General features: G+C 40.2%; 1 protein-coding gene across 4 annotated transcripts; it reads right to left on the bottom strand.

Annotated features, from left to right (window-relative positions):
• Window positions 1–1,804: 1,804 nt before the first annotated feature.
• On the bottom strand, window positions 1,805–25,661 carry BEND6 (BEN domain containing 6). 4 transcript variants are annotated; one of them, XM_076332974.1, is made up of 10 exons: window positions 25,578–25,661; window positions 23,034–23,194; window positions 12,989–13,217; window positions 12,738–12,883; window positions 12,161–12,280; window positions 11,600–11,777; window positions 9,903–10,120; window positions 8,331–8,523; window positions 6,347–6,485; window positions 1,805–3,827 (listed from the first exon to the last, which is right to left on the bottom strand). In XM_076332974.1, the coding sequence occupies exons 3-10, from the start codon at window positions 13,182–13,184 to the stop codon at window positions 3,560–3,562; spliced, it is 1,458 nt and encodes a 485-aa protein (XP_076189089.1). In that variant the 5' UTR covers window positions 13,185–13,217; window positions 23,034–23,194; window positions 25,578–25,661; the 3' UTR covers window positions 1,805–3,559. The 4 variants fall into 4 exon arrangements, with proteins under 4 accessions (XP_076189089.1, XP_076189091.1, XP_076189090.1 ...); XM_076332976.1 differs by lacking the exon at window positions 23,034–23,194; XM_076332975.1 differs by lacking the exons at window positions 23,034–23,194; window positions 25,578–25,661 and adding an exon at window positions 22,967–23,025.
• Between the last annotated feature and the right edge of the window lie 24 nt (window positions 25,662–25,685).

Here is a 25,685-nt window from a genome sequence, read left to right as displayed (position 1 = left end):
AGAAAAGATGTAGCCTGCTGGACTTCTTGGCTGGTGGGCCACCTGCAAGGCACATTCACTGTCTAACTCGGTATAGAGAGTAGGCGATTTTTTTTAAACACAGGCAGTAGATTGCTGAGGGTAGGAGCAGACAAACCTAGGAGAGCAGGGGGTACTCACGGTCTGCTCTTCATGAGCTCAGGTCTCCAAGTCCAAACCTCCAAACGAAGTCTGGGTATCACACAGGATGTGGAAGCTGTTTCTAAGCAGGCTGTCTTTATAAACTCAATAATGCTCTCTAGCAACTAGTGCCACATATTCATTATGTACCCTTAATTATTTTCTTTAATAGAATTTAAACATATTTCAGCATCCTTGTTTCTTTCCTTGCTCCTTAAAGTGAGTGAAACATTGCCTTTTTAACCATTGGTTTCCCTCTTGTGTTGACATTGCATACTGCCACTTACTCTTGATCTAGAAAATTTAGATGTCTGGTGGTTTGGGTTTTTTGGACTCGTATCTATATACCATGTAAGAGGGGACATGAACTTGACATGCATTAAAAACCCTGATTTATTCAATAGTACTCTTTTTTCAGTAAGTTTTTTATGCCATTCTTCACATATCTCAATATTCTTCCCTCCTTAGAAAGCAAGTGTTCTTACTGAACAGTTCATAATAAACAATGACCGAATTCTTTTCCATGGTAATCTTCAAATTCAATCTAAAATGCAGTAACAGAAACAAATAGTTCAAATTATTAGTTTTAGTGTGGCTTACCTTTTCAGTAGTAAATTCTCCAGTTACTAAATGCTGTACAGTCATATAGCTGTTAGGTTTTTCTGCAGTAGCTGTCAGCCTTCTCCAATTCTGAGTAATGCAAATAATGTGTCCTCTGTCACTCATATTAGAAGAATTTTTATACTTTGTGACACCACACATTTACACATCACCAATTACTTTTTATTTTAGTGCAAACTTGGGGAGAAGCAGCATTAGACTGTTCTGCTCTCCTCTCCCTTTCTGTTACTTCTGAAGTTTCTAATCTGTGATTATCTAGTCTTCAATTTTGTGTTCTCAGAGTTTGTCAGGGTCATTTTGGAAAACCAGTCGCATTTTCTTCCTTTTTGGTCATACTGCAAGGAGTATGGCTTTTCTGTTAACACTGTAGTTGTGTAAAAGCTATTTATCTTTTATCCAGTGGGATAACATCAGTCCTATACTTTAGGAGAGAGGAAGGAACTGGCTCTTTGCAGCTTGCTCCCTCTTTACCCTTTGGTAAAACATTAAAATGTCTCCTCCTCTATGTTGCTCTTTTTGCCCAGAACACCCATCCGTCTCCCTGGCCCATGCCTGGGAGCAGGCCCTTCACCCTACCATGAAAATCCTCCTTTACTCTTTGCGGTGAGCTGCCAGCCCCACTGGTTTTCCTTTGACAACTTACCAACTCAGTAGAACAGAAAAGCACATAGTACAGCGTGATCTGCAGCGCTGCACCAGCAACAGGGAAAGCAGCCGCTCGTGTTTGGCTCCGTGTACCTGCCCACGTGCTTCTATACCTCCCAAACAGCAGAACAGCTGCAGCTGTGCAATATCAGCTGTGACAGCTTTAAGGTTAGAGAGCCCTTGTAAGGTGGGCCAACCCCTTCCCCAGCTAAAAATTACAAGCTTTACAGAAGCTGGCTTCAGAACAGTTATTAAAGAAAAAGAGAAAAAAAAGGTGAGTGAGAGAAAAAAACCCAACCTTACCTGTTATGAGTGTACAACAGAGGCTGATGTAAGAAAAGGCCCAGAAGACAGTAGAGATAATAAAATAGAACTAAGACATAGTAATGTTTCATTTTATTTGATAGAAAGTTGCTTCAAAAATATGATTAATTATATACATTCTTATATGCTGTACATACAGTTACATATACAAAATGTACATAATAGCAAACATCCTTCTGTTGCATTTTATGGATGGTAGTTAATAACATGAGATAGAACTTACATCATATTTCATACCTGCTTTCATCCTGATCCTATCTACAAGGAATTGGTAGACATGAGAGATGAAAAAGGCTAGCAGGTCACTTAATTCATACCCCAGCCTACACGAAAGTCTTCCCCACGGTGCATTATATTAGTGCATTGTTCTAGCACAGTTAGGCTTGCAGCACTTCCCTTTAGAGGTGTTTGGCTGCTAACCTTAATCTTCAGATTTTTTTCCCGGCGTTCACCCTAATACTATTTCTAATTTATTTCTATAACTCAGATGTCCTGAGTTATAGAAATCCTCCTCAAATCAAGCTAGATTTCTTAAACTTTATGTTGTTTTTTTTTTTTTTTTTTCATCTTGATTCCTTAGTTGCTTGTTTGCCACGTATGAAATAGATTTAACTATTAGTACTCTCTGTTCTGGGAGAAGTACACTCAGACACAAAAGCTATAATCCAAGCGTTCTCTCCTTCCCATGCTACCGTCACACTGTAAACTTGGAATCATCAGGAAGGAAAAAAATGTACCTTCCCTCCTCCTCCTCCGGCAATTACAGGGTGTGTGACTGCCAGCTGCTCCCTGGCACAAGAGGTGTCAGGTCTCAAAAGGAACTGCCCAGTTACTGGGATTTTTCTGGTCCCAGTCCCATGAGGAATACTCTACTTGTCCACCCTTTCTCTAAGCAAGAGGTAGCATACCAAAATCGAAACACAGGGAGTAGAGGCTGGCAACTCTGCCCTTTACTAGTCGCTTCCAACAGATTGTCCTCCATTTCCTGACTGGAGGGATCAGGCACCGTTATCCTATGGACCCGATGTTCAGGGAAGAAGAGAGAGTGAGAGCTGCCAAACCAGCAGCAGAAGGCCTGTGAGAGAAGCCACGGCCTCCACAACCAAACAGGCTATCCTGGAAGACTATTCCCTGAGCTAAGAGGGAACACGGCTTCTTTCATTGCCTTTCCAACTTCAGAGGTTAAAAATGAGCTGCTTCTTTCCTGCAGACATCTTGAGAGCTGCAGTTTCATTGCCCTAAGAATGTTTTCTTTCCAAGTTAACAGCATCCTTAAATACCTATTTTATTTCTTCTCTGCTCATGCGGCCCTGTGCTTTCTAACCCTGTGCTGGCCATAGTCTTCATTTCACTAGGAAATTTTTCTATTCTCTTTTCATACCTCTATATCTTGTTTGTATTAATATGCAATAGCTTTCTCTGATCGGTAAAGCAGTTTTCCATCAGCTGTCAAGGTGAAAGCAAGGGGATTAAGGTTCCTTTTATACATTCTTTTGGTATTACTTTAAATAATGTTTTTTTCTAACTAAGGGGATCTCTTATATTCTTCAGAACAAGTTTATATTTTTTGAATTACTGCATAACATGCATATATTTAATAATATCTTAAAGCCAAAGATATTGATATGCCTTCATTTTTTTCTAGGCTGTGGGATTTTCATTTGCTTGAGAAAATGGTTCTCAGGCTTCTATTCTGCTTGCAGTATCTCTGTCCACTGTTGCTAGGCCTATTCAGATATTACTTCTTTTTTTATTTTATACTACTCCTTAATCTCTGTTGAGAATTTGAAATGGTATGAAATACCATCTGTTATTCCTTGTCTGAATTCCTGAGATCCCGTCCGCAACCGTGGTTGGGAGAGGGCGCTGGTGAGCTTCTGGGTAGATGAGACTCCACCTTAGAAGGAGTGGGTTTGAAACACTCCTGCTGACCTTGTGTGGTGGGAGGTGGGGGAGTCAGACGGCTGTCACTTTGCTGAATTTGTGCATTAGCAGCTGGTGAATCATCATCCTGCTGGTCTTGTGTGCTGGGAGGAACAGCCGAAGAGATGATGCCCTGAGGAGCAGCTGTTGAACCACTGTTGAGACAATTTATAACTAAGCTTGAGATATTAACATTAAATGAGCAATTACTACTGTTCTTAGTTTCTGAGCAGCAGAGTTTGTTTATTGGCTAGTTAACTAGTTTTCTTCATTGACACGTTCCCCTTCTTCTTGTTTCATCTCAGCCTAATGGATCTGAGATGGTGACTTGTCTGTCTCGTTGGATTTTACTCCCAATTCCTTCTCTTGAATCGTAATTGTATTCTGGGGAAAGGCCGAGGAGGTGGGCAAGGAAGGAGGAGCAGCAAGGGAGGAGATCAAAACTGCAGTATCACCAGTTTGAAAAGTTAGTAACTTGTGTGTAAGTAAGTTGTTACTAAAGGTACTGCACAACAGGATTTTCTCTTGACCCCTCTCTGTACTTCATGGCTGGAAGGTGAACTGGAGGAGTAACAGTGAGATTATGAGCACTTTTAAATTCTCCTGATTTTCTTACAGAGAAAACTTGTGTCTGAGTTAAAGGAATCACTACTGTTATCTCGATTACTTACAAGGTGCTTAAATGCTTTTACAGTGAGGAAATTCTGAATAGGTGTAAAATGAATGCATTATAAATGCATTCTAATAATCATCCATTCAAGAGTGACTGTGCAGGCAATATTTGCATTGGTTTCAATGGATATTGGACTGGATTTTACATAAGCACTTATCAATAACAGACATAAAGACATTTTTAAGTTACCAAGCTTAAATGGAAAGGTCTATAGGCAGTATTAAAAAACAACCCAGAATTGTTATAGTGCTAGCTCAAGATCCTCCCATCAAGGCTTCAGGAATACTGTGTCTGTAGATGAGAAGACTCAGGAATTAGCAAAATTTATGGATTCATCTTATGAAGATAAAAATGTAAAATATAAAATATTTAAGAATTAATACTTTCAAAGAAGACAGAGTCTCTGTTTCTGTGCTGTTATTTTTACCACCTGTGTCAAGGACAAGGAAAAATACTACAGTGAATCAATGCACACTGTATGTTACAAATACAGAGGACCTTTGTTTTATGAAGCCTTCTCATCTCTAGGAGAAAAGCATTAACATAGTAAACTGTATTTTAGCCAGACTGGTGCATTTGTTTATTGTTTCCAGATGGGAAAACCTGTGTATGTGGATTCTTCCAATAGATATTATCTGAGTATTTCTCAAGTAGTAATTCACAGACCACTGGTGGTCCATGGAGTACTTCCAGGTGGCTTAGAGAGGAATTTTAGTAGCAAAGCACTGCTACTTTTCAAACAATTGTGTCGTATGTAACATAGGCAAATATCTTGAAGTGTTTTTGTTTGTTTGTTTGGGGTTTTTTTTGTTGTTATGAAGTGTCTTACAGTTGCAAATATGGATTTTAAAACATGCACGAGATAACTGAACTAGGAAGAAGTAAAATATTACTTCAGTATGGAAAGTCTAAGTAAGGACAGATCTGTTCTCCCTGTCTCACTGATTTTAATCTCTTATCCTGTTCCTTGTTAATCCCTTATCCTGTTCCCAAGGAGAGGCTGAGAGAGCTGGGACTGTTTAGTCTCAAGAAGGCTCAGGGGGATCTTATCTATGTGTATTAATATTTGATGGGAGGGATGGAGCCTCTTCTCAGTGGTGCCCAGTGGCAGGACCAGAGGCAATGGGCAGAAACTGAAATACAGGAGGTGCTGTCTGAACATCAGGAAACACTTTTTCACTGTGAGGGTGACTGAGCACTGGCACAGGTTGCCCAGAGAGGTTGTGGAGTCTCCATCTTTGGAGATACTCAACCCGACTGTACATGGCTCTGAGCAACCTGGTCTAGATGACCCTGCTTTGAGCAGTGGGGGTTGGACTAGCCAATCTCCCGAGGTCCCTCCCAACCTCAACTATTCTGTGATATGTACATTTGGTATATATGGAAACAGAACTATGCAAATAGCTGACTTCACCGACGATAGGGATGAGTTCAGCAATTTTAGACTAGTCTCGTTCACAAGGTAAGAATGCCCATAATAAGCAAGATATTATTTAATAATTCCTCTGCCCAAATAATTTAGACTCTGGCAGTAAAAGAAGGCTAATTTAGCTCTCCTACAGTACGGTTATCGGTAGGTACAAAAGAGGTGTGATTTTCCTTATCTTCACTTGTGGGTTAATTGAGGCACAACAGGTGACATGAAAATGGAATTGACTGGTCTCTGGAGAGCCTACAGAGAATAAGAAAAGTAAATAATGCCAAATCTAAAATAGACATCTTGATCAAAGTAACTCCATGTGTTTACTTCTGTCTTCTCTTCCTGTAATTTAATAGCCTTGTGCTGCTTTGCCTACAATGAACAACTCTTTTTTTGTGCTGTAATGTTAAGCTGGACTGCTTCTGTATTACGTACTTTTTGTACGAGGTTATTTACCTACTTGGCAATGCATTTATGAACATATATCTTCATGGTAATTTTAAGATTGCTTTTACATTTTGTTACCATGGTGTAATATATGGAATTACACATTGCAGGCTACAATTTTTTTTAAGACTTACCAAAAGCTATGCTTCTGAAAAGCACCTGAGTTAAGATCTTTGCTTAAAACTGGCTTCTTGGTGCAATTGTTCAGTTTTTGTCCCATCATTCGCCTAATTAAAGCATCATCTGTGTTTGGAAACAACTGTTTTGTGATTCCTGCAAAATAAAGAGATGATATATATGAGGCCCCCAAATCAGGGAAACCAGAGATGTATGATCTAAAATACATTTATTGCGTCTTTTAAATTTCCAGCTACTTCCGCTTCAGCTCTAGTTACTTTGCTGTCTTCGCTCACTACTTCATAGATTTTGCACGTGCCAGCTCTTGCTTTTCTCTGTGCCTTTCATATTGCTGTGCCTGCTCTTGGCAAACTCAAAGGGAACTCCAGGGCCACAAGGGCTTCCTGTAGTAAGTGATTTGTGTTTGCTCATCCTCTCTTCCTTTGTTCTGTTCTTGATCAAAGAGATCCTATCCTCGTCAGTCCTTGTGCCTCTGAATCTTACAGTTTTTGTTCCTTAATTTTCATTTGCAGGTGACGTCTCCTTCCCCAAACATTTCCCTTCTGTTTTGCCTGGCTACCTTTTTTTGAATGCAAAAAACCCTAACAGGACTCATCATCAGGAATGCATCTCCTGCTCTCCTCTTCTCCATCATCTTCCCTTCCCTTGTTTTTTTTTCCCTTTTGATTTTGAAGTCTTACAGTTTCCATCTTCTTTAAATAATCTGATCTACTAACTCATTTTCTACAGTCCTAGAACTCCCAGGCTTCCTTCTTATTTTTCTTCTTCTCTTGTATAATGTTGAGACTTTTCTACTTGAATTCAGGAGTGTTCTTGTTTGCCTTAACAAACTTCTTTGACTTCTCTATAGGCTCCCCTTTGTCACTGAATTCTCTGCAGCATGCTGTATTCGATGTCCTGATTATCTTCTCTGCTTCCCTTTTCAGTTTTGCCTAGACTCTTCCCCAGAATCCACCTTTAGAAAAGTCCCTAGTAGCTCTTAGAATCACAGAATCATTTAGCTTGGAAAAGACCCTTAAGATCATCGAGTCCAACCGTTCTTCTCATCCCATGAAATCTTTTTAATTTTTCTCATACATCGTTCTGAAATTGCCTCATCTTACCACCTCTAAATATATTTTCACCATCTTACACACTGTTTCCTTTTCCCTCTCTTGACTTTGGACCTTCTTCTCTAGCTAGGTTCTTAAGAAAAAGAGGTTTCTGCAACTGATAACTTTTGAAACTGCTGGCCAACTTCAACAAAACTGGACCAAGGTACAGGAACTGGAGCTAAGCTGGGAAGGGAACTGAGAGAACTAGAGAAGTCCGAGGGAATGGCAATGGGCGAGGGATTCTAGTACAGGAATTTAGGCTATGTTGTTCAAGTATTAAGCTATAGGTGTGAATCCAATAAAAATCAGGCTTCAAGTGCTCACAAAATACTGTTTTCTTTAAAGCTGCTACTTCCATCTGAAATGATTCTCTTTCTTACGCACCAAACATTTTTTTGCCTTAAACCTCAGCATAAAACAAATTTTGTTTGCTTCTCTGATCACTATTCCTGTCTTCTATACTTATTGTCTCATTTTGCCTCCAGCGCTATTTAAAATGTCAGAATTCGTAACATTCACTAACTTCAGAATATAGCAGACATTATTTTAAATTTGATCCCAGTGTGTCCTGTCTTTGCCTTCCCTTAACCATTAATTGTCATGCTCCAAGTTTGACTGTTGTAGATTAACCTTTCAAAGGCTAAAAAAATTTAAGTATCACTGTGCTGAGTAGCCACTTAAGTAAAAACCACAAAATTCACACAATAGAAATACTACTACTTAGCATTTCACTGACCGTATTTATAACAGATGGGTTAAAAAAGTTTGTAGCTGAAGAAGGAAATATGAAACGGCACAGACTAACTGTTAAGCATTACAGCCCCTCCCTCAGAGAAAGCCCTCTGTCAGATCAGTGCCACATTGAGTAATGTTAACAAGTCATCACCTATGATTTCTTGAACTTCATTCTGATTCATAGCTGGTTTCGCTGCTTTATCCTTTGAAGAGGAGGACTTCGCACCTGTCAGGCTGTGTGTAGCCATGTATTCATGTGTATAAAGTGCTTGCATCAAGTCATTTATAAACTTTTGAGGTTTGCTCTTGTTACAAAGTGCGATCTGCCACTTTTCGATCTTGAACTGGAAAACAAAATTGGTCATAAGCATAACTATTGTGGTTCTCTAGAAATATTACCTCTGAAATATTTTTTTTAAGTTTTCCTTTTTTAAACCACAATTTCAAAAGTAATCTCTGCAAACTGTGTGCTTGAGATCAACGCTAAACTTGCATACCACTCAATGTTTGCAACTGTACACACAGGTTGATGTTTTTTCAGAAGCAAGTGTGGGGCAGACAGTTCCTAGCAAAGGAAAATGAAAAGTGCCATTCATCCTAGCAAACACTTCACCGAGCGATCCTTATTACTCACTAGTGGAGACAGGACATGTTCAGACATAGCTAAGTCCTTCTGCTTGCACTCCATGCAGGCTGGCTGTGGTCCAGTTCTGGCGTGGATTCTGTACAGCCTTGGGAGCATGGCACTATGCCCAAGCTAATATTCCTGCCTCCGAGCAGACATGCCCTAAGAACTGTGACATCTGGTCCTGGGTTTTGAGAGTGACTTCTACACACAGCAGTTGTACAGCCTAAGTATTTGAACTCTCCTAATGGGCAATTTTGAGCTACCTCTATTAAGTAAGGCTAGGTTGCTTAGAAAATTAGGTCTTTTTATTTCTTTGGAGATGTTAGGTCAAATTTTGTGTATTGCAATATTCAGTCAAAACATAACTTGATAATTCTTAATAGATTTCTTTGGTTTTTAGGACCCCATGACAACACACGAGAATGATTTCCTCCGACTGGCATGACTCAGTGCATAGGAATGTTTATGTAAATCGTCAATGCAGAAGCTAGAATTATTCTTTTGGTTGAGTCTTTATATTTTTCATGTACAGCCTCTGTGCCTGAGACTTCTCAGTTATGCTCTGTTATAATTGCAGAGAATAGGAGAACATCTTTACTTTGTGTGTGTGTGTGTGTGTGTGTGTGTATATATATATATTTTTCTACTTAACTGCTGGCCAGTGTCTGGAACAAGAGCAGAAATGTACCATTCTCTATTTACTTATTAACAGTTTAAACAGACTGCTGGTATTTTTCTTAGATTATCTCTGAAACACTACTATTCCCCTTTGGCATCCAAAGCATTAGACTGGAACTTATCCCCGGATCTCAGTATTTTCTTCATGCATCCGCATTTCTGCCCTTAGTCACAGATGTGCAAAGCCACCAAAATCAAAGCGAGTTTGAAAGTGTACCAGCACACTGAATTAAAAGTCTAGTGTTTCTCATGGAAAGAGCCTTCTGCACAAAAGGAGCTCATTAATCACGTCATCAACTGAATGATGATAAAATTATTTTTGCTGATGCTTATTTTTTATATTTGTTATACTATAACAGTAAAGTTTGTACTGTATAAAGTTTTAATTTTTATGCCTGAAATTGCCTTTTAACTGACCTGTTTTTCAGTCTGTTGCTCCTCATCTTCCACATTCAGAGTTATTGGTGAGCTGGAGTTACTATGCACAGCTGCATATGAATCTGCTAACGGATTGTTAGATGCTTTCCAAATTGCATGTGAATGCAGACTGGACGTAGATGATGTCACTCCCCCTTTGAGCAGTGCTTCAGCCATCCCTACCAGTTCCTCAAAATGGGTCACTGCCTGTGGCAACACTGAAATCAAATGGAAAGTGATGGGTAAAAGTAATTGCAGCTTTCAGACTCTAATTACGTAAGGATGTATATTTTTGTAATTAGATTCCCATTGTACTGCAAAAGAGTCATAGTAGTCAGCAAAAACACGTTAACATACTTTTTTCCTATTCTCTCAAAGCCTTTCCTGCCATTCTGCTGTCCCCACCCATGAAGATCTGGCCTCTGTTTTTAGAATAGCATAGATGATTGGTTCTCTGCAAGGCTAAGAGGAACCATTAGTTTATGCCCATCGTGGCACTAAGCTGCCTATTTCTCTGTTTGCTTTTTGCTATCTCAAAATCTCTACAAGTCTGTAAAGCTATTGAATGTGGGCTAAGTAATGTTATGTCTGATTTGATTTCTTTTTTTGCTTCAAAGAAGTTACATAGACTGCATGGACTTTTTTCCCTCTTTTTTAATCTATAGAGAATATCTTTTAAGTGGCCTTTTCTCCAAGTAATATTTATTTTCAAATATAAACTTTTACTGAGTCCATTAAGAAGAATCAATTCAGCAGAGTGAAAAGGATGCAAGGGCTGAAGAATCAGCAAGATACAGAATCACTGAATTACTAGAAAATACTGTTGAAGACTAATACAAGTGCTTAAGATGTAAGGCAAATGGACGTAAACGTGTAAGAAAAGTTGTCGGACACTAACAAAATGTTTAAAAATAATACTCAGAAAAGTGGAGATGAATGATTCAAACCAAGATGAATAACATACGGAACAGAATCGGGTGGGCACTGAAACTGATAAGCACTTGCAAAATCATACGACAATACAGAGAGATACTAGGCTGTCCAGGGATGGTATGACGTAGCTAAGAAGCAGCAAAACCTCTTTAAACCTTATTCATTCACTAATGTTTTGAAATTTTGGATTCAGTCTTGGCTGCCCCAGAGTAAGGGACAGGGACAAGTAAGAGGGGCTTCAGAGGTGATCACTAAGTGATGAAGGATTCATTTATAAAAGAACAATATGGCTCACCTCTGGGAAAGGACTAAACTTGTTGTACCTGGAACTAACTCAGATTATCAATAATGAGGAATTACTAAAGTAATTAGAAATGAAATAATTCCAGAATAAAGAAAATTTCAGTAGATCAAGAATAACTGTTAAAAAATAAGATTAGTTGGACTGGTCAGTGGAGTGTTTGACCTTAGCCGGTGGTTATATACAGCATACAGAAAGGTTCTCTTGGGAACGACTGACGAGATTTAGACAGATTTTTCCATTTCTAACTCTATGATTGCATGGCCTCCATTTAAGACAGTTTTTTCTAAGTGCTGCTGGAATTAAATGTTGCCATGTATCAAAGACTTTGATGCTAATGGTAGGCCTTGATCGTGTCAGGTGCTTGAGCATCCATAATTCCTATCCAAATGGCCTCTTATAAATCAAGCTTTTCATGACCTTCAGGCTTTCCTCCTCATCAAAACACTTCCCCTGACTTTACCTTGAAGCATCACCAGGGACTGCCTTAGGCGGCAGTTTTCTCTCATGGTGTCTGCCAGCTTCCTCTTGAGACTTTTTATTTTGGCACACAGTTCTACCTTGGATAGATGAAATAAAGGCTCTTCATCATCACTGCTACTTTCACTATACAGAAAGTTGCTTCCTGAATATGTTTCTCTCTGGAAAAAAAAACAAAAACCAAAACATGCTATCTAGAGCAACAACAACATAAAATTAAAGCATTAAAACTAACATTAAAATATCTGGCTAAATCAGAATATTCTTTTTGTATTCAGAATGTATAAACAGAGTTGGTGCATTTTAATAATAGCTGTTACTGAACATAGATTTTACCATACATATTAAAATTCAAAATGAAATGTCAGGGTAATACATAACCGTTAGGTACTTCTCTCTCTGTTCTCCATTCATCAGTTTTCTAAGGTAGTGACTTTTAGAACCATTAACTTCACTAAAACAAAAGTCTTATGCCCTCCTAAACAAATACATTTCAGTTTACTTTTGCTTAACACATTAAAATTGCTGAAGGTGAGATGTTTACCTGTTTGTTAATTAAAGATGTTTCAAGTTGACTGAGGATGTTGGCAGGAGCAGATGCCTGTAATGATTTCTTTCTTTTTATATGATTCATCATCTTCATATCTTTTATATGCTTCATCCCCTGTAAACAAGAGCATAATAGTGCCTTTGCATTCCTATAGAGCCTTTCATTACAGTAGCTCATGGTATACCATAAACTTTTATGCACTGTGCGCTCGACATTCTTGGTTAGTGTTTCTGAAAAATATGTTTATAACTTTTTGTTATACAAAGCTCAGAAAACCTGGTCCCTTCCCTTCCTTATGCAGTGGTCAGGCATCTTTTCTTATGGGAGAAAATGTGATGCAGCATCCAAGTCTTGAATAACACTTCTCTCTTCAAACAGCAAAGGACAAAATCTACTGGCCTAACGAATTACTCTGACAGGTTATCGTGCTGAGGTACCACGTGAAGACTGTCTGTATTCCTACCTTTACTATACATATTTTGTGTATTATATTGTGAAGAATCAATAGTTACGGTCTATTTCATTCCATTACGGGCCTACCAATATCAGGCACATAAAGACAGAAACTCACCTGTTCTTTATCCAGGTCACTGTCTTCACTCTCTGAGAATATCATTTCTATCCTCTTCCTCTTGCCTTTTCCAAGGACTTGTATTTTTGTAATTTCATCCGCTCGTAGTATCTTTTGCATCATTTCCACCAGCTCTTGGGGGTCATCTGAAGTGATGGGAAAAAAAGGCCAAAGCCCAGAAAATCAGGTAGCAATGCCTTATAACTAGATTAAAATTCCATATCAGACAAATGCTCTGTAACTGCACTCACCACTCATGTACACTACTTTCACCAGGTGCTTTTCTGTCTTTCTTTCTCCCACAGGCCAGTTTACTAGCACGTGCTCATTTGGTTTCAGAAGTCTTTCTAGTTCATTGTCATCATTGGGAAGGTCCTGTATCCATGAAGTCTCTCCAATTTGCAGTGAATTATCATTTACAAAATCAAACAGTGTGAATTTTTTCATTGTTAAGTGGTTTTCTTGTCACACAGACACCGCCTGCAGGACGTCATAGGAAAAATAGCTGTTTCCATGTCATGCCACAGGAATGTTAAAAGAATACTTTAAAAAGCCCCAAACAACCCTCCTATTCCTGGATTTTGGTAATTACCTTGTATGAAAATAGCCTGGATAAGGAAGTGAAAACTAGCCAAGCAGCGTGTTGTATCTCCCCTGAAAGATGGAAGCTGCTCTGTTCAATACATGTACATCAGACAGTTGCCTCCAAAATTATGCACAGAAAACAGCTTTCACTCACAAGAGCCCCTTGCTTCCATATTACTACCATGCCTAATCTATCTCCTGCCCAGGATCTCTATTACTACTACATATGCCCCAACAAAAGTTTTCAGTCCAGCCTCTGGCTAAAAAATACAGGTGTGATAACTTTTCCTAGAACGAGGGAAGGTAGTAGTTCTACATGCTATTAAAAGGGATGTATGACTTCCAGGGCTGTATTAATCATCTCACGGGCAGCAAGATGTACAATTGCAGACATGAAAAAACAACCCAGAACAACCCAGGACAACTGACTGGATGAGGTATGACACATTCTGGCAGTGGAAAACTTGATGTACAAAAGAAATGACAGGCTGAGGACTGGAAGAGCTGGGCTGCTTCATGAAGAATAACAGCAACAAGGAGAACCCAGACCCAAATATAAAGCTAAATCCTTTGCTTACATAAAACAATATTTGTAAAGCAAAGGACCATTTCTGGTCCTTTAAAAAGCACTGAAGTTCCACACTGGGAGAAGAGAGCAAGTCATACTTTGTGCTTTATTTTTCTAATTAATCTGATACGCCTTACATGAATGTGTGAAATGTAACATACATTATTAAACTCTACTGGAAATGTAACTGGTTCATTTAAGTGCTTCCATTATACCCAGAGAAGATATTTTATACTTTAAAATTATTAAATCAGATAAAACCAATAAATAGAAAATCTGATTTTGTCAAACCACGGTCTTCGTTCCAACAAACATACGGTTTGGCCTGTCAGCTCATAGAGGTGAAGTAATTTTACAGAGCTGCAAACTCATGAATTCCCAGATGTGACAGCATGATTTGCGATTTACTTGGCCTCAATCAGTCAGAAGCAAATCTAGCACCTCATGCAGAGGCTGTCAAAAAGGTAACTCAGAGCTAGGAAAGGAGAATTACGCAGAGCTATTATGTCAAAGTGAGAAAATCTGGCTGCAGTGCACTGAGAAGCAATGTCAATTTGTTTGCAGAAGCCCAGCTCACCACTATTCACCACGTCTGTACTACGCCTCAGAAGAGCTGGTTTTTCACACAGGGGTGAACTTGTTAATTTGTGAAAGACAGTTGTGCTCTTGTCAACATGTTTACTGATACAATGAGGCAAGCGGCGTAAGAAATCACCATTAAAAAGTGTATTAAATCATGCCTTTATGCAGAATGTGTTGAGTGTGATAACAGTAGGTTTGTTAAGTACTGCCCTGCTGAAGAAAGGAGACTGTGTTTGCAAGAATTCACATTAATTGTCTTTAAAGCAAGTTAGAAAGACCGGGAAACATTCATCCCATGTAAATTCTGGAGAGGAAGCTGCCTGAATGTCTATGCCTAGCATGAATCACTGGAGGCCTCATTCTGCCACTGATCCATGCCGAGTGGATCCTCACACCACAGAAAGGGATCATTCAACAATTTAAAACAGCCCGTGCATGCAATCACATTGACCATCAGTGTTTTTCCTTCTTTTTCAAACTGCTTTTGAGTATGTACACCAGTCAGCTTAACATTTCTCATTTGGCACGAAGATGTTAACTTCTACCCCTGATCAACCCAGGACAACAATCCCCATCATTGAGTTCTTCGATTCTCAAATGAAGCACTTTGAGCTTTCCCCTCCTTGGCCCTTGGCAGTTGCAAGCTACTTCATCACCCTCCTAAAAGCCCACATAAGGTCAGCAGAATTGCAAAAAAGTTAGAACTGCCAGTGTGCTAAGATTAACAGCTGATTGACTGACTTCTATATTTTTTTAAATGTTTCCCTGTAGTCCTCTAACAGTTTGTATGTTGCCTCTCATTTTGTATTGAGACAAATATTCTCTGAGCCATGGGACACGCTTGTGGTCTGCGCTTGTACAGGGTTAGCAAGCCAGCCCGGGATTTCCAGGGATGCACTGAATACACAGGCTGTTCACATCATGGAGGGTAAGCGATGATTCCCCACGGCACTGGGGCTATTCACATACACACTGTGCCAACCAAGCACATCGGTAGCAAGTCCAACAGCTTTTGGAACGTACTTGCGTACGTGTTATACAGCTTAATGAAGTCAATGGAGACGTGGACTTCTGGGTGTTCGGAGCCCACGACAGCAGCCTGGTGCCACTGGTAGACTCTGTGAAGCACATGGCTCGCTAGATCCCTCACACAGTCTTTACACCTGACAAGCACCTGGATCCACGAAAATCCATCCCACCACTCAAAGCTAGGGACAATTTCTACCATGGTCATGGCAGGACTTGGAGCTCAGCAATTTGTCTACATCATCTATAAAGCTCTTTTGAGCTGTCAAAAATCTTGCCTGTGGTGGGAGGGTGTACTAGTAAACAGCTAAACTTATTTCACCAGGAGTCTTAACAGCTGCCAAGTTAAAATATAAGCTACATAGGATGCTGAGAGAAATAAGGAATGGATTTCACAAGTAGTCATGGGGATGCGGTTGATCCATTCCTTTAGCTCCCGGCAGGAGTCTGAAAGCCTCCCGGCAGCCTTCCGAAGCTTGTGCTCAGTCCTGTTGCTCCTGCTGCTTTTGAAGGGACCAAGGCAGGAAAGCAGTTGTGGGGCAACAACGGAGAATGGCCAGGTCCCTTCTCCTCTGCTGCAGTTCTGCTGGGCATCAGCTCAACTGCTTGCATTACAGATAAAATGACAAAACTATTACACTGCCAAATAAAAGGAACAGAGTGCAATAGTTGATTGTTAGTATTTTTCAGTTATGGAGCTATGGCTTCAGCTCCTGCAGTAGACATTAAATCAAACTACGTCTTTTCACAGAATTTATTGTGACAATCCACGGGTCCTGGGGATAATACCTGTCTGCTGGCATCATCGCTAGCCAGTGATTCAAGGGAATGGAAAGGTAGAACAAAATGTCTCTAACAAGGAAAAGGAACAGTAAAATACTTCACTTACTGGAAGAGAAGTCCTGCAGTGTTTTCTCACCCTGTTCTCCCACTGGAGTCAACGTGAACCTTGTCTGAGTCAGGACTGCTGCAGATGCCTCCCTCTAAAACGTTTTATTTGCCAAAACAGATCAAAGGCAAAATATACTGTATCATCAGGAAAAAAAAACCTTGGGGAGTGGGATTAATCTTACCAAACTTTTACTGCCTTAAAAGTGAGAGGTTGTCTAGCCATGTTTGGCTCAGTCACCACAGAGAGAGAGGTGATTCATCTCACCCTAAGACACGCATCTAAAAGAGAGCGGATAACTTACTGTTTGGGAGAGCCCATATCTCTTTGCTGACTATTCAGTGACTATACAGGAGTAGGTATGTCTCCTTATAGAAGCTGGCTTGGTCCAACCCATCCTATATTAGCTTTTTCTATTTTTGAAGCCGTAGGATAGATTCCAATAGACCTTCTGCTATAGGGAGCCAAGAGGATGAGGTCTGTTAAAGTGTATCTGGTTCTCTGTTTTAAATCTTTCTTACATAGTTCTGCAAGTCATCAAGTAAGATTTCTGACACTGAGTGCTGTGTTCCGTGGTTTAATTGGAAGATATATAATCGTGCACAGACATAACCCTGTGTGCAGCTGCTAACCACAGACAGAATTATATGACCTTTGAAAGCCACTTATGTTTTGCAAGTTACTTCTGCTATATTCTCCATTTGAAAATTCTAGCTACTTATTTAAGAAGTACTAAAATGCAAATTTATGATTTATGTGTTCTAAGACACAAATCTGTCTTTACTTTTTCTAAAAGCAGGTAATTTGTAGAAGGGGAGAAAAAAAGGAGCCATTTCATTTTAAAGCTCTGCAGAGGAAACATTAATTTGACTCTTAATTTTTACAAACATGTTAACACCTCACATTCTGCACAGATGCTACAAATTTGCACACAGAATATTGTTACTAAGCAACCCAAAAAGCCAGAACAAAAAAAAATAAACCCACAAAAGTAATTTAAAGACATCTCTCACCCTTTGACTGACATAGTCTGTTCCATTCAGCCAGAGAGTTGGCAGATGGCATGTTGAGATCATTATTTCTCTTTCCTTTCAGTAAACGTGGTGTAGAGTATTACAAATTTAGAACACGAGATTGTAGGGCCACTCGATGGGTCTGATTCTGCCACGGCTTAAAATAGGGCTTTGCCACTGATTTCAGCAAACCAAGAAACTGTACCATAACCATAACACAGATCCATGATAAAGTACTAACATTTTATATTGTCTAGCCTCTAAGTTCAGCCTTCAATGATCCCAGTTTTCCTTGGAAAAAAAGCCCGCCTTTACTGAGATAGAAATTCATCTATCTCACTCAAACTATTTATTTCCAATTCAGCATAATGAGCGGTAGTCACAGATTTGGTTTGTGTTACTTTGCCTATGGGATTTTACATTGAACTTGTCAGGACATTAAACATGCCAGGACATTAAACACAAAGTTGGTGTAAAACTCTTGGGCTACAATGAAGTCTCAAAATTTCCAGTTCTCCAGAAAACATGACCATATTTAAATACGTTACATGCCCTGTTGTGGGTTCTAATCTTATTCCCCTGAAACCAGTGTAAGATTTACTAATGATTTCAGTGGAATTAGGCACTGTCGGAAGAATGCAGAAGTGTTGTTACTCCTCAAAAGATTTACAGTGTGATATCTTAGTCATTTTATGGGAAAATATGACTTAAAAGCACAAATCTGCTGCTCTCAGCTGAGAAAAACAGCGTACAGATTTTCCAGAATCATCAGTCTCGCTGTATTCCAAATTCAGCTGGAAATCTGAGGGAGCATGTATCAGAACATTACTGCAACTTTCAAGACTATAAATGCACAGAAATGATCCCACTTGTCTTCACACGCTAAAATCTGTTTGAGTGGCCCAAGAAATTGATGAAGCCATTATTTTTCACAGTAGCGCCCTCTATGCTGTGAGTTTTAGCAACCTGGAAGTTCTATAAAACAACATTAATACCTAAATATGCCAAAACCCTTTGTAGGACTGTGGCCTAAATCAAAAGCTTGAAGAAATTTATTGGAAAAGCTCTGATTTTTGCATCAAACCATTGATTTTATTTGTAATACTGAGTGATAGGAAAGGATGAATTTATTAAGCAGGTATATTTAGTATGTCTAGAAGTACTAAACTTCTGTTCTAATAATTTATTCAACTAACAGTGAAACATGGTGTTTGTTTTAATAAATTTCAAGATAGCAATCTGGCATCATTATTGGGCTTTCAGGACAGGATTCAGTTCTAGATTAAGATGCTTACATTTAGGTATCTCTGGTGCACCAGTTATCTAAGTTGTCACTGTAATCACTGGAGATCTAGGGATCAATTTGGCTTCCTAAACGTAGGTGTCTAGCGCCAGTGTCCTCTAATATTCTGCTTGGCCTTCAGCTGCTACTCCAGAAGTGCAAATCCCCCACAGGTCTTTTATCACAACTACCGTCCCTTTGAAGATGTCTCAGCCTTGAGCAACTCCAACAGTCATGAGTGTCAAGCCCCTACTGAACACAATTAAAGCTCCCTGGAGAGCAATTCAGCTCATTTCAAATGCTCTAGGGCTCAATTCAGTTGCCTAAAAGTAAATGCATGGTGCAATCTTAGATACCATAAATTATTACGCCTGGCCTCCAACTGCCTCTTCTAATGGGCACATATCTCACATAGGGCCTAGACCCTCTTCCAGGCTCGTGAGGGTGGTTACTAACTCCAGGCACATCAAATAGCACTAAACACACAAATTTAGGGAAGCGAATTGTTCTCTGGGCCCCAATGACTGAACTGAGTTTGAACAGGAGCTTAGATACCTCACATACCTATAAACCGCATACATTTATTTATCTGTATTTTAATCCCACACTCAGTGAAAGATCCCCATAAAGGCAACAAGATGCAGGAAGTTATATTAATTCTGCATCACAGATCAGTATCTTTATTAAATAGCTATTTCACAGCTGACAGATGGAAAACTAACAGCCACTTTGATTTGCTTATTCGCAAATGCCATGCTCAACAAAATGTATTAATATACAGACCAACAAAAATAAGTTTATTTGTTGAACTGGATGAGATACCTAAGCTACAGGAATTTGAATAGTCACATAAAAGCTCTTTCCATGCAGGTTCACATATCCAAACTCTTAGAAGCAGTAAGTAGCCTGGGAGGAGAAACAAGTCAGCATGGCTCTGTAGAGTCCAACACTTGGCCGTACTCATTCTGATCTGGCTTGGGTAATTCAACACAACACATTTTAACAGCTCCCAAATTGTAAAGGTTAAAGACCAGTGAGGTATTCAGTTATTTTGTCTAAATATGTTTATGGGAAGGCAACATCATCAGGGAAAGTTTGACCACATGCAAATCTGTGCTGAGGTGCAAAACCTGTGCACTTGCTCTATGTTAACAGCCCAAGCAGCCAAACACCCTTTTAGGAAAAGGCTGAAAAAATATCAGACATACTTTCCACGTGCAAATAATGTACTTTCAAATTGGACTTGTTCAAACAAACCCACTGATGGAGGTTTGTTATAATATATATACTCATGAGAGTTTATAAGAGGAGGCATCTTACTCTTTTTATAAGGTGGCATAAGCTATCTTATATCTTCAGATAAGCTGTGCTGCCCCAAAGCATTGCTATCGGTGACATTCTCCCTTCAACTCTAAGAGCATAGAAGTGAAATACCAGCTAGGAAATTCCAGGCTTGAGCTCTGGTCAGTATTTAATAATCTAGCGGCATCTTAACTATCTCTACTCATATGTCTTCATTGGCTGTCATAGGTGAGCGATGATAGATTAGAAGTCATGCCTGGTTAATACTCAAAGTGCCTGCTCTTTTACTCCAAAGCTCTTCCTCAGTTGCTCTGGTTTTGTGGCATGTTGGTAGGAGGGAATGAACTTGATGATCTCCAGTTAAAAAAAAAAAAAAAATCTGCATTACTATTAAAGGTCATGAGCTAGAACAAGAGACATAGATGTTGTCCTCTTACTCCAGGGAACATTACTGCAACTAAGAGTAGTTCTGTGTGCACTTAGGAGAATTGACAGAAAGGCATCTTCCCTGCAAGGATAACAACCTCAAACCTTATTAGAGCTATTTTTTTTCCCCTCCCGTAAAATTAAATGTCTTTTTAGTGTATGTAGTTCAATGTAACTTTATAAATTAATATAAAAGCTGAACGACCAGTGTTGTGTATCGGTCTGAAACAATCCTTAAGCAACTTCCAATTACACACATAAAATACTAATGAAGTGCAATTCCCTCTGGGATGCAAGGCCACATTCAGATTGACAACTGCTACATTAAACACTGCCAAAAATGAGTACAGAGCAAATTTTAACCAAGGACAAAGGGGCATATCACTGCTGTAATAAAAAAAAAAAAAAAGCCATAGGAGCTTTAGCAGTATATTTCGATCTAGGCTCAAGATCAGCCTCTCTGTCTGCAAAGTCAATTTATGCCCACAGAATTCCTGCCAGCATTTTTCCAGCAACGCTGTAAGCCGTGAGTGCACAACTGCATGGCTCATACTCTATTCGATTTACATTCAGTCTAATAAACAGAGGGAATCAAAACATGCAAGTTGTGTGAGTTGATGAACCAGCAAAATAAGGACAATTACTTCTACATATATAAAGCAGGCAGAATTTGGTTTTACGTGGTCAGCTGAGACACCTGCAGATGGTAAAATGTTCCAGTCATGGAGGGGTCTAGTCTGCAGCACTGGAATCACACAGTTTGGTCTTGGGTAAATTGAACAACCTTTACAGTTTAGCTTCTCTTTTCAAAGGATCTGAAATAATAATACATATTTTCCTAATTTCAAGGATATTGTGAGAATTAACTAATGCTAGTGTGCCTTCCAAACATACAAAGCACTGTATGGAGCAAACAATTTAACAAGTTTTACAGAACAAAGATTTGCAATAACCTTGCTGAATTTGGAACACATAATTTCACATTACAGATTTTTTTTGAAATGTGATGCCTGTATCAAGCTGGAAATGGTTATTCTTTCAGCTGAAGAATGTATTTTATAAGGTTAATCATCTACCAGAAACTCCCACAACATCATCTCATACATCATGCTTAAACTGCTAGAGAGCACACTGAGGACAGCGTGTAACCCGTGAAGTCAAATATTGAGGGGGAAAGTCAATTATTTCATTGAATGAAGTTGATAATACTCAGATACTACAATATTTTCTGTATTTACTCTGCTTGCTTCTTTGGTTTTTACTCTATTTACTTTGGTTCCTCTTTGATTAGGAAAAAAGTATTTGTTAAGAAGCATTAGATGATTAGAGAACCCTTCTAACCAGTTAAGTAGTAATTTAAGCAGAATATTTTACTTAATTATAATTAATTAGTAGAAACACAGTCCTTAAAGCATACCTACATACCAGTGAAAGGAAGTGATCTTACCCTTTCACTTACTCAGCTACTCTTCTGAAATCATATCACGTATCATCTCCTATTCTTATGTCCACATCACCAGATCTAGCATGTGACCTTTTTTTTTTTCGGCTCATTGATACAGGGGGTCTTACAATTGCAAAATGAGGTCCACAAGGCCTGAATCTGTAGGAGCAGAGAGGTGCCTTCTGAGAGTTGTTGAGTGCCCTTGAATCCCACAGCTTACATTGGGGGAGGTCAGCAGATCTCTGCAGACATGGTTTCTCCACTCAAAATACCATCGTATTTTCTTTTCGCATTTTTTTTTTAATCCTTTCAGCCTAACCCATGGTACTCAGCTAGGATTTTTAGTTTCTGTTGAAAAGAGTTGCTGAACCTCATGTAAATTATCAAGGAGTATGCACTAGTCCATAGATTGTACTACAATTCTGCATACAGGGCAAGAGTATGGGCAGAAAGTATCTCTGCCTTAAGCCTTGCTGGGCAAGGCTGCTAAGTCAGAACAGGTTACCATGACAGACTGCCTGAAAGAATATTTTAGGTCAGTGCTGCCTTGTCTCCCTGCAGGAAGGCTGCTGCTGCTACAACACATTCCCTGCTTAACTCTTCCATTAAACTGCAGAAGTTTGACATAATTTCCATGCTGTTCCCCTCCCTCATGCAACTTGGGAAAATAGGTAAACAACTGCATTCAAGAGTGAGTGCAACCAGAGAAACAGCCTCCTGTCCTGTCCTGTCCCTTTCCACTGCAAACGTTTGCTGGTCGCCTCTTTTCTGTGGAGTGTCTGAAGCAGAACTTTCCTTTTTCATCCCTCTGCCCAAGTACTTACCACCACCTCCTCCTTCAGCATTGCTGAAGTAAAAGGCTGCTTCCAAGCCTCCTGCCGAAAACTTCAGCTATGCCTGTGACTTTGTCGCTGTTCTGTTTCCCTGTGATCCCCATCAAAACATGCATCTGCAGGACGCTACCTCCCACCTTCTCACATCTCTGCAAAAGTGCAGCCACACCATGCGTACTCTGAAGCAGCAGCAGTACCCCTTGTTTATTTCAGGGTCGAAGGCTGCCTTCTTAGCTTATAAAACCCTTTTGGACTTGCTTCAGCCTCTCAACAACTTACATCTCTCTTCTGACCCGCCTTGCCATTCCACACACTCTTGGCACAGTTAGTCTCAAGACTTCGTTACCTTCTTCTACTTCCTCTTCTCTGAAATAGCTTCACCTCCGGGATTCTCCTTCTGAGGTCAAATCTCAGCTGAGAGGTTTTGTTTTAACCTTCTCTCTTCATTCCTTTTCTCTTCTCTGTTTATCATCCTTAAGATTTATGAAAAGTTCCCTGAAAAACATTCTGCAAAGAAGCTTAGATTAAAAATGCAATACATATAAAAGCTTCTTTTAATTTCTCTTTATTACTATTTGTGGGTGGGTGGGTGGGAATCTACTCACATATAGTTTGCTTATTTTTAATGTGAAATAACTTCAGCAACTTAAACTTTATTCACCATGGAAGTAATATTTTAACCACGCTACCAAACCCCGCAGTATTTAACAAACACAGAGCAGTGATGAATATAAAGAAAGCCACAGCAGCAGTTTGGTATACATGAGACAGTTGACTCAGATGCCTGGAGCAGCAGCTCTCTGAAAAATCATGCATGTCAGCATTTCTTGTACTAAACTGTACTCTCTTTCGCATTTGAAAAAAAATTAAGCGGTTGTCGTGAAATCTATTATAGCCTTTTGGCAAAATATTATCCTCGAGACACCAATGAGCTCCAAGTCTTAGAAGGGAAAAGCTATAAACCTTAAACTAACAAGCTAACATGAGAGATTTGTCTGTCAAATGTTTTCTATGCACCGCTACCCAAGAACAATGTGAAAATAACTGTTCCCTCTCAGTTCTCTGCAATTTACCGTGCAGTCACTGCTGTGCCACATTTCCTCTACCATCCCATTCTGAAACAAATCAGTGCAGAGCGAAAGGTGTTGAAAAGTTTCCTGCTCCTGCAATACGCTGCAGTGAAGCACTGCAGCAGGGCAGCGCGTTGCCGGGAGGATCACACTGATTTCCTTCATGTTACAGTGAGGAAACATGAACCATCTGAATAATCTCCAGGTAACCTGCATTAAAACCATTTTACTGCAGTGTACTGCGGTATTAGGAAAGATTTTAATACTGCACCACGTGATGCAACGCAACCTTACAGCATTTGTCAGTTCCTAGGCAGTGAAGGAAAGCTTTAAATCAAAGGCTGCAATGTAGCAACTTTCCATTTTACTAAGTAATAGGACAGACTATTTTGGCTCACTGTGTTGGCGTATAGTATGAAATGATTTCCTGGAATAAAATATTATAGACCTAAAAGCCAACTTTCTTTTTTTTTTTTTTTTTTCTTTCTTTACTTAGCCCCCCCCCCCCAACCTGGTATCAAGAGAATCTTTCAATGAAAATGGATTTCCCTAACCTTAAGGGTACAGTAAAGTGTTACAGTGTTATTAGCTCAGTGATAAATGAATTTTAGTATTGTAGAGATAGTTTTTCCTGTTCTTATTTAAGCTACCACAGATACATTTCCCTCTCTGTCCTTCCAGCTTGCATATTTTGTAGTTTAATTTGCACATATGCTTTTCTATATAGTTTTATGGCAGTCATATAAAGCAGTAACATTTCAATGTTATTCCAATGTTTACAGAGATTTTCATTACTTCTATAAAGTTTTGGAAATGTTCCTCTCATTTATATGCTCACATCAAAGATCCATGAAAAGAGTAAGAATTTCGTCACGAGTTAACCCTAACTTTTTCCCCAGTAACACGGGCAAACACAATATTGCAAAATATTATCTGGATATATTCTCAGCATGTGATTTTTTGTGTTTCGTTGTATGAGAGAGTTTAAAACTGCATTTTCAAAGACCTCTGAAACAGTCTTTGAAAGTATGGAGCATCATCAAAGCAGTTGATGTAGTTGTCTACAGAGGTAGTAACAGCGACAGAGAGAAACTCTTGTTATTATCCGCATTTGCAGCCTGCACATGCCAGGATTTTTATACTAAATGCGATGCATCAGCTCCGGCAAGGCGGTAAACGAGCGGCACGGGAGATGACACTTGCTGCGGCATGTTGCAGTTTCCTGCAGTAAGAGGGTATCTGCACGGTATTGCTCTGTAACAGCCTTCGCTGCAGCAAACCCCCTGCACCAGCCAGCTTCTCCGCGGCTTTCATGTAGGAAGCGTCTCGGCGGGTGTGCAAATTACACACCGCCCGGTATATAAGCACCACACACGGTGCGTGCCTTAAGGCACAACCCAGAAGAAAACTGGTGCCGTGCTGCGTCCCGGACCGCTGCCCAGCCTCTCCCGCAGTCAGCCGTCGCCTAAATCCCAGCATCAGAAACACGGAACAGCACAACACGAGGACCCTAATCACCTTGTCGGGATGTATCTCATTAGCATCTCCCAATCCCTTCCCCCCGCGACAGCTTTGCCACGAAACCGGCCGCGATCAGTGCCCCGGGTCCAGGGTCTGCCCGCCCGGGAAACCGCTACAGATCCCCCCCCCTTCCCCCGCCAACCCACACGGACCTGCACGGCCGATCGCCGCCGCGCCCCACCGGTCGCTGCCGTCCGCGGCGGCGGTAGCGGGGGCAGCCCCTCTCCCCCCAGGGGGTCCCCGGCCCGCGTGGGGAAGCCGCCCGCTCTCCCCCCCCACCCCTTCCCGCCCCCCGGTACCTCGCAGCAGCCATTTTCCGCCTCCCTCTGCAGCAGCTCCAGCGCGTGATGTCACCGGCCGCCCCGGCCAAGTCCCCGCGGCGGCGGGCTGCGCCGTGCCCCTTCCTC

The sequence above is a fragment of the Aptenodytes patagonicus genome, chromosome 3, assembly GCF_965638725.1.
Source record: "Aptenodytes patagonicus chromosome 3, bAptPat1.pri.cur, whole genome shotgun sequence".
Lineage (NCBI taxonomy): Eukaryota > Metazoa > Chordata > Aves > Sphenisciformes > Spheniscidae > Aptenodytes > Aptenodytes patagonicus.
This window is presented reverse-complemented; position numbering and strand designations above follow the sequence as displayed.

Bases quoted from the DNA above. Each gene is read 5' to 3' on its own strand.
- BEND6 (XM_076332974.1), bottom strand. From the start codon at position 13,184: ATGAAAAAATTCACACTGTTTGATTTTGTAAATGATAATTCACTGCAA. The intron at 12,884-12,988 runs GTGAGTGCAGTT...CCATCACTTCAG, and splicing joins GAAAGTAGTGTACATGAGTG to ATGACCCCCAAGAGCTGGTG. The intron at 10,121-11,599 runs GTAAAGTCAGGG...ATTTGATTTCAG, and splicing joins GTCCCTGGTGATGCTTCAAG to TGTTGCCACAGGCAGTGACC.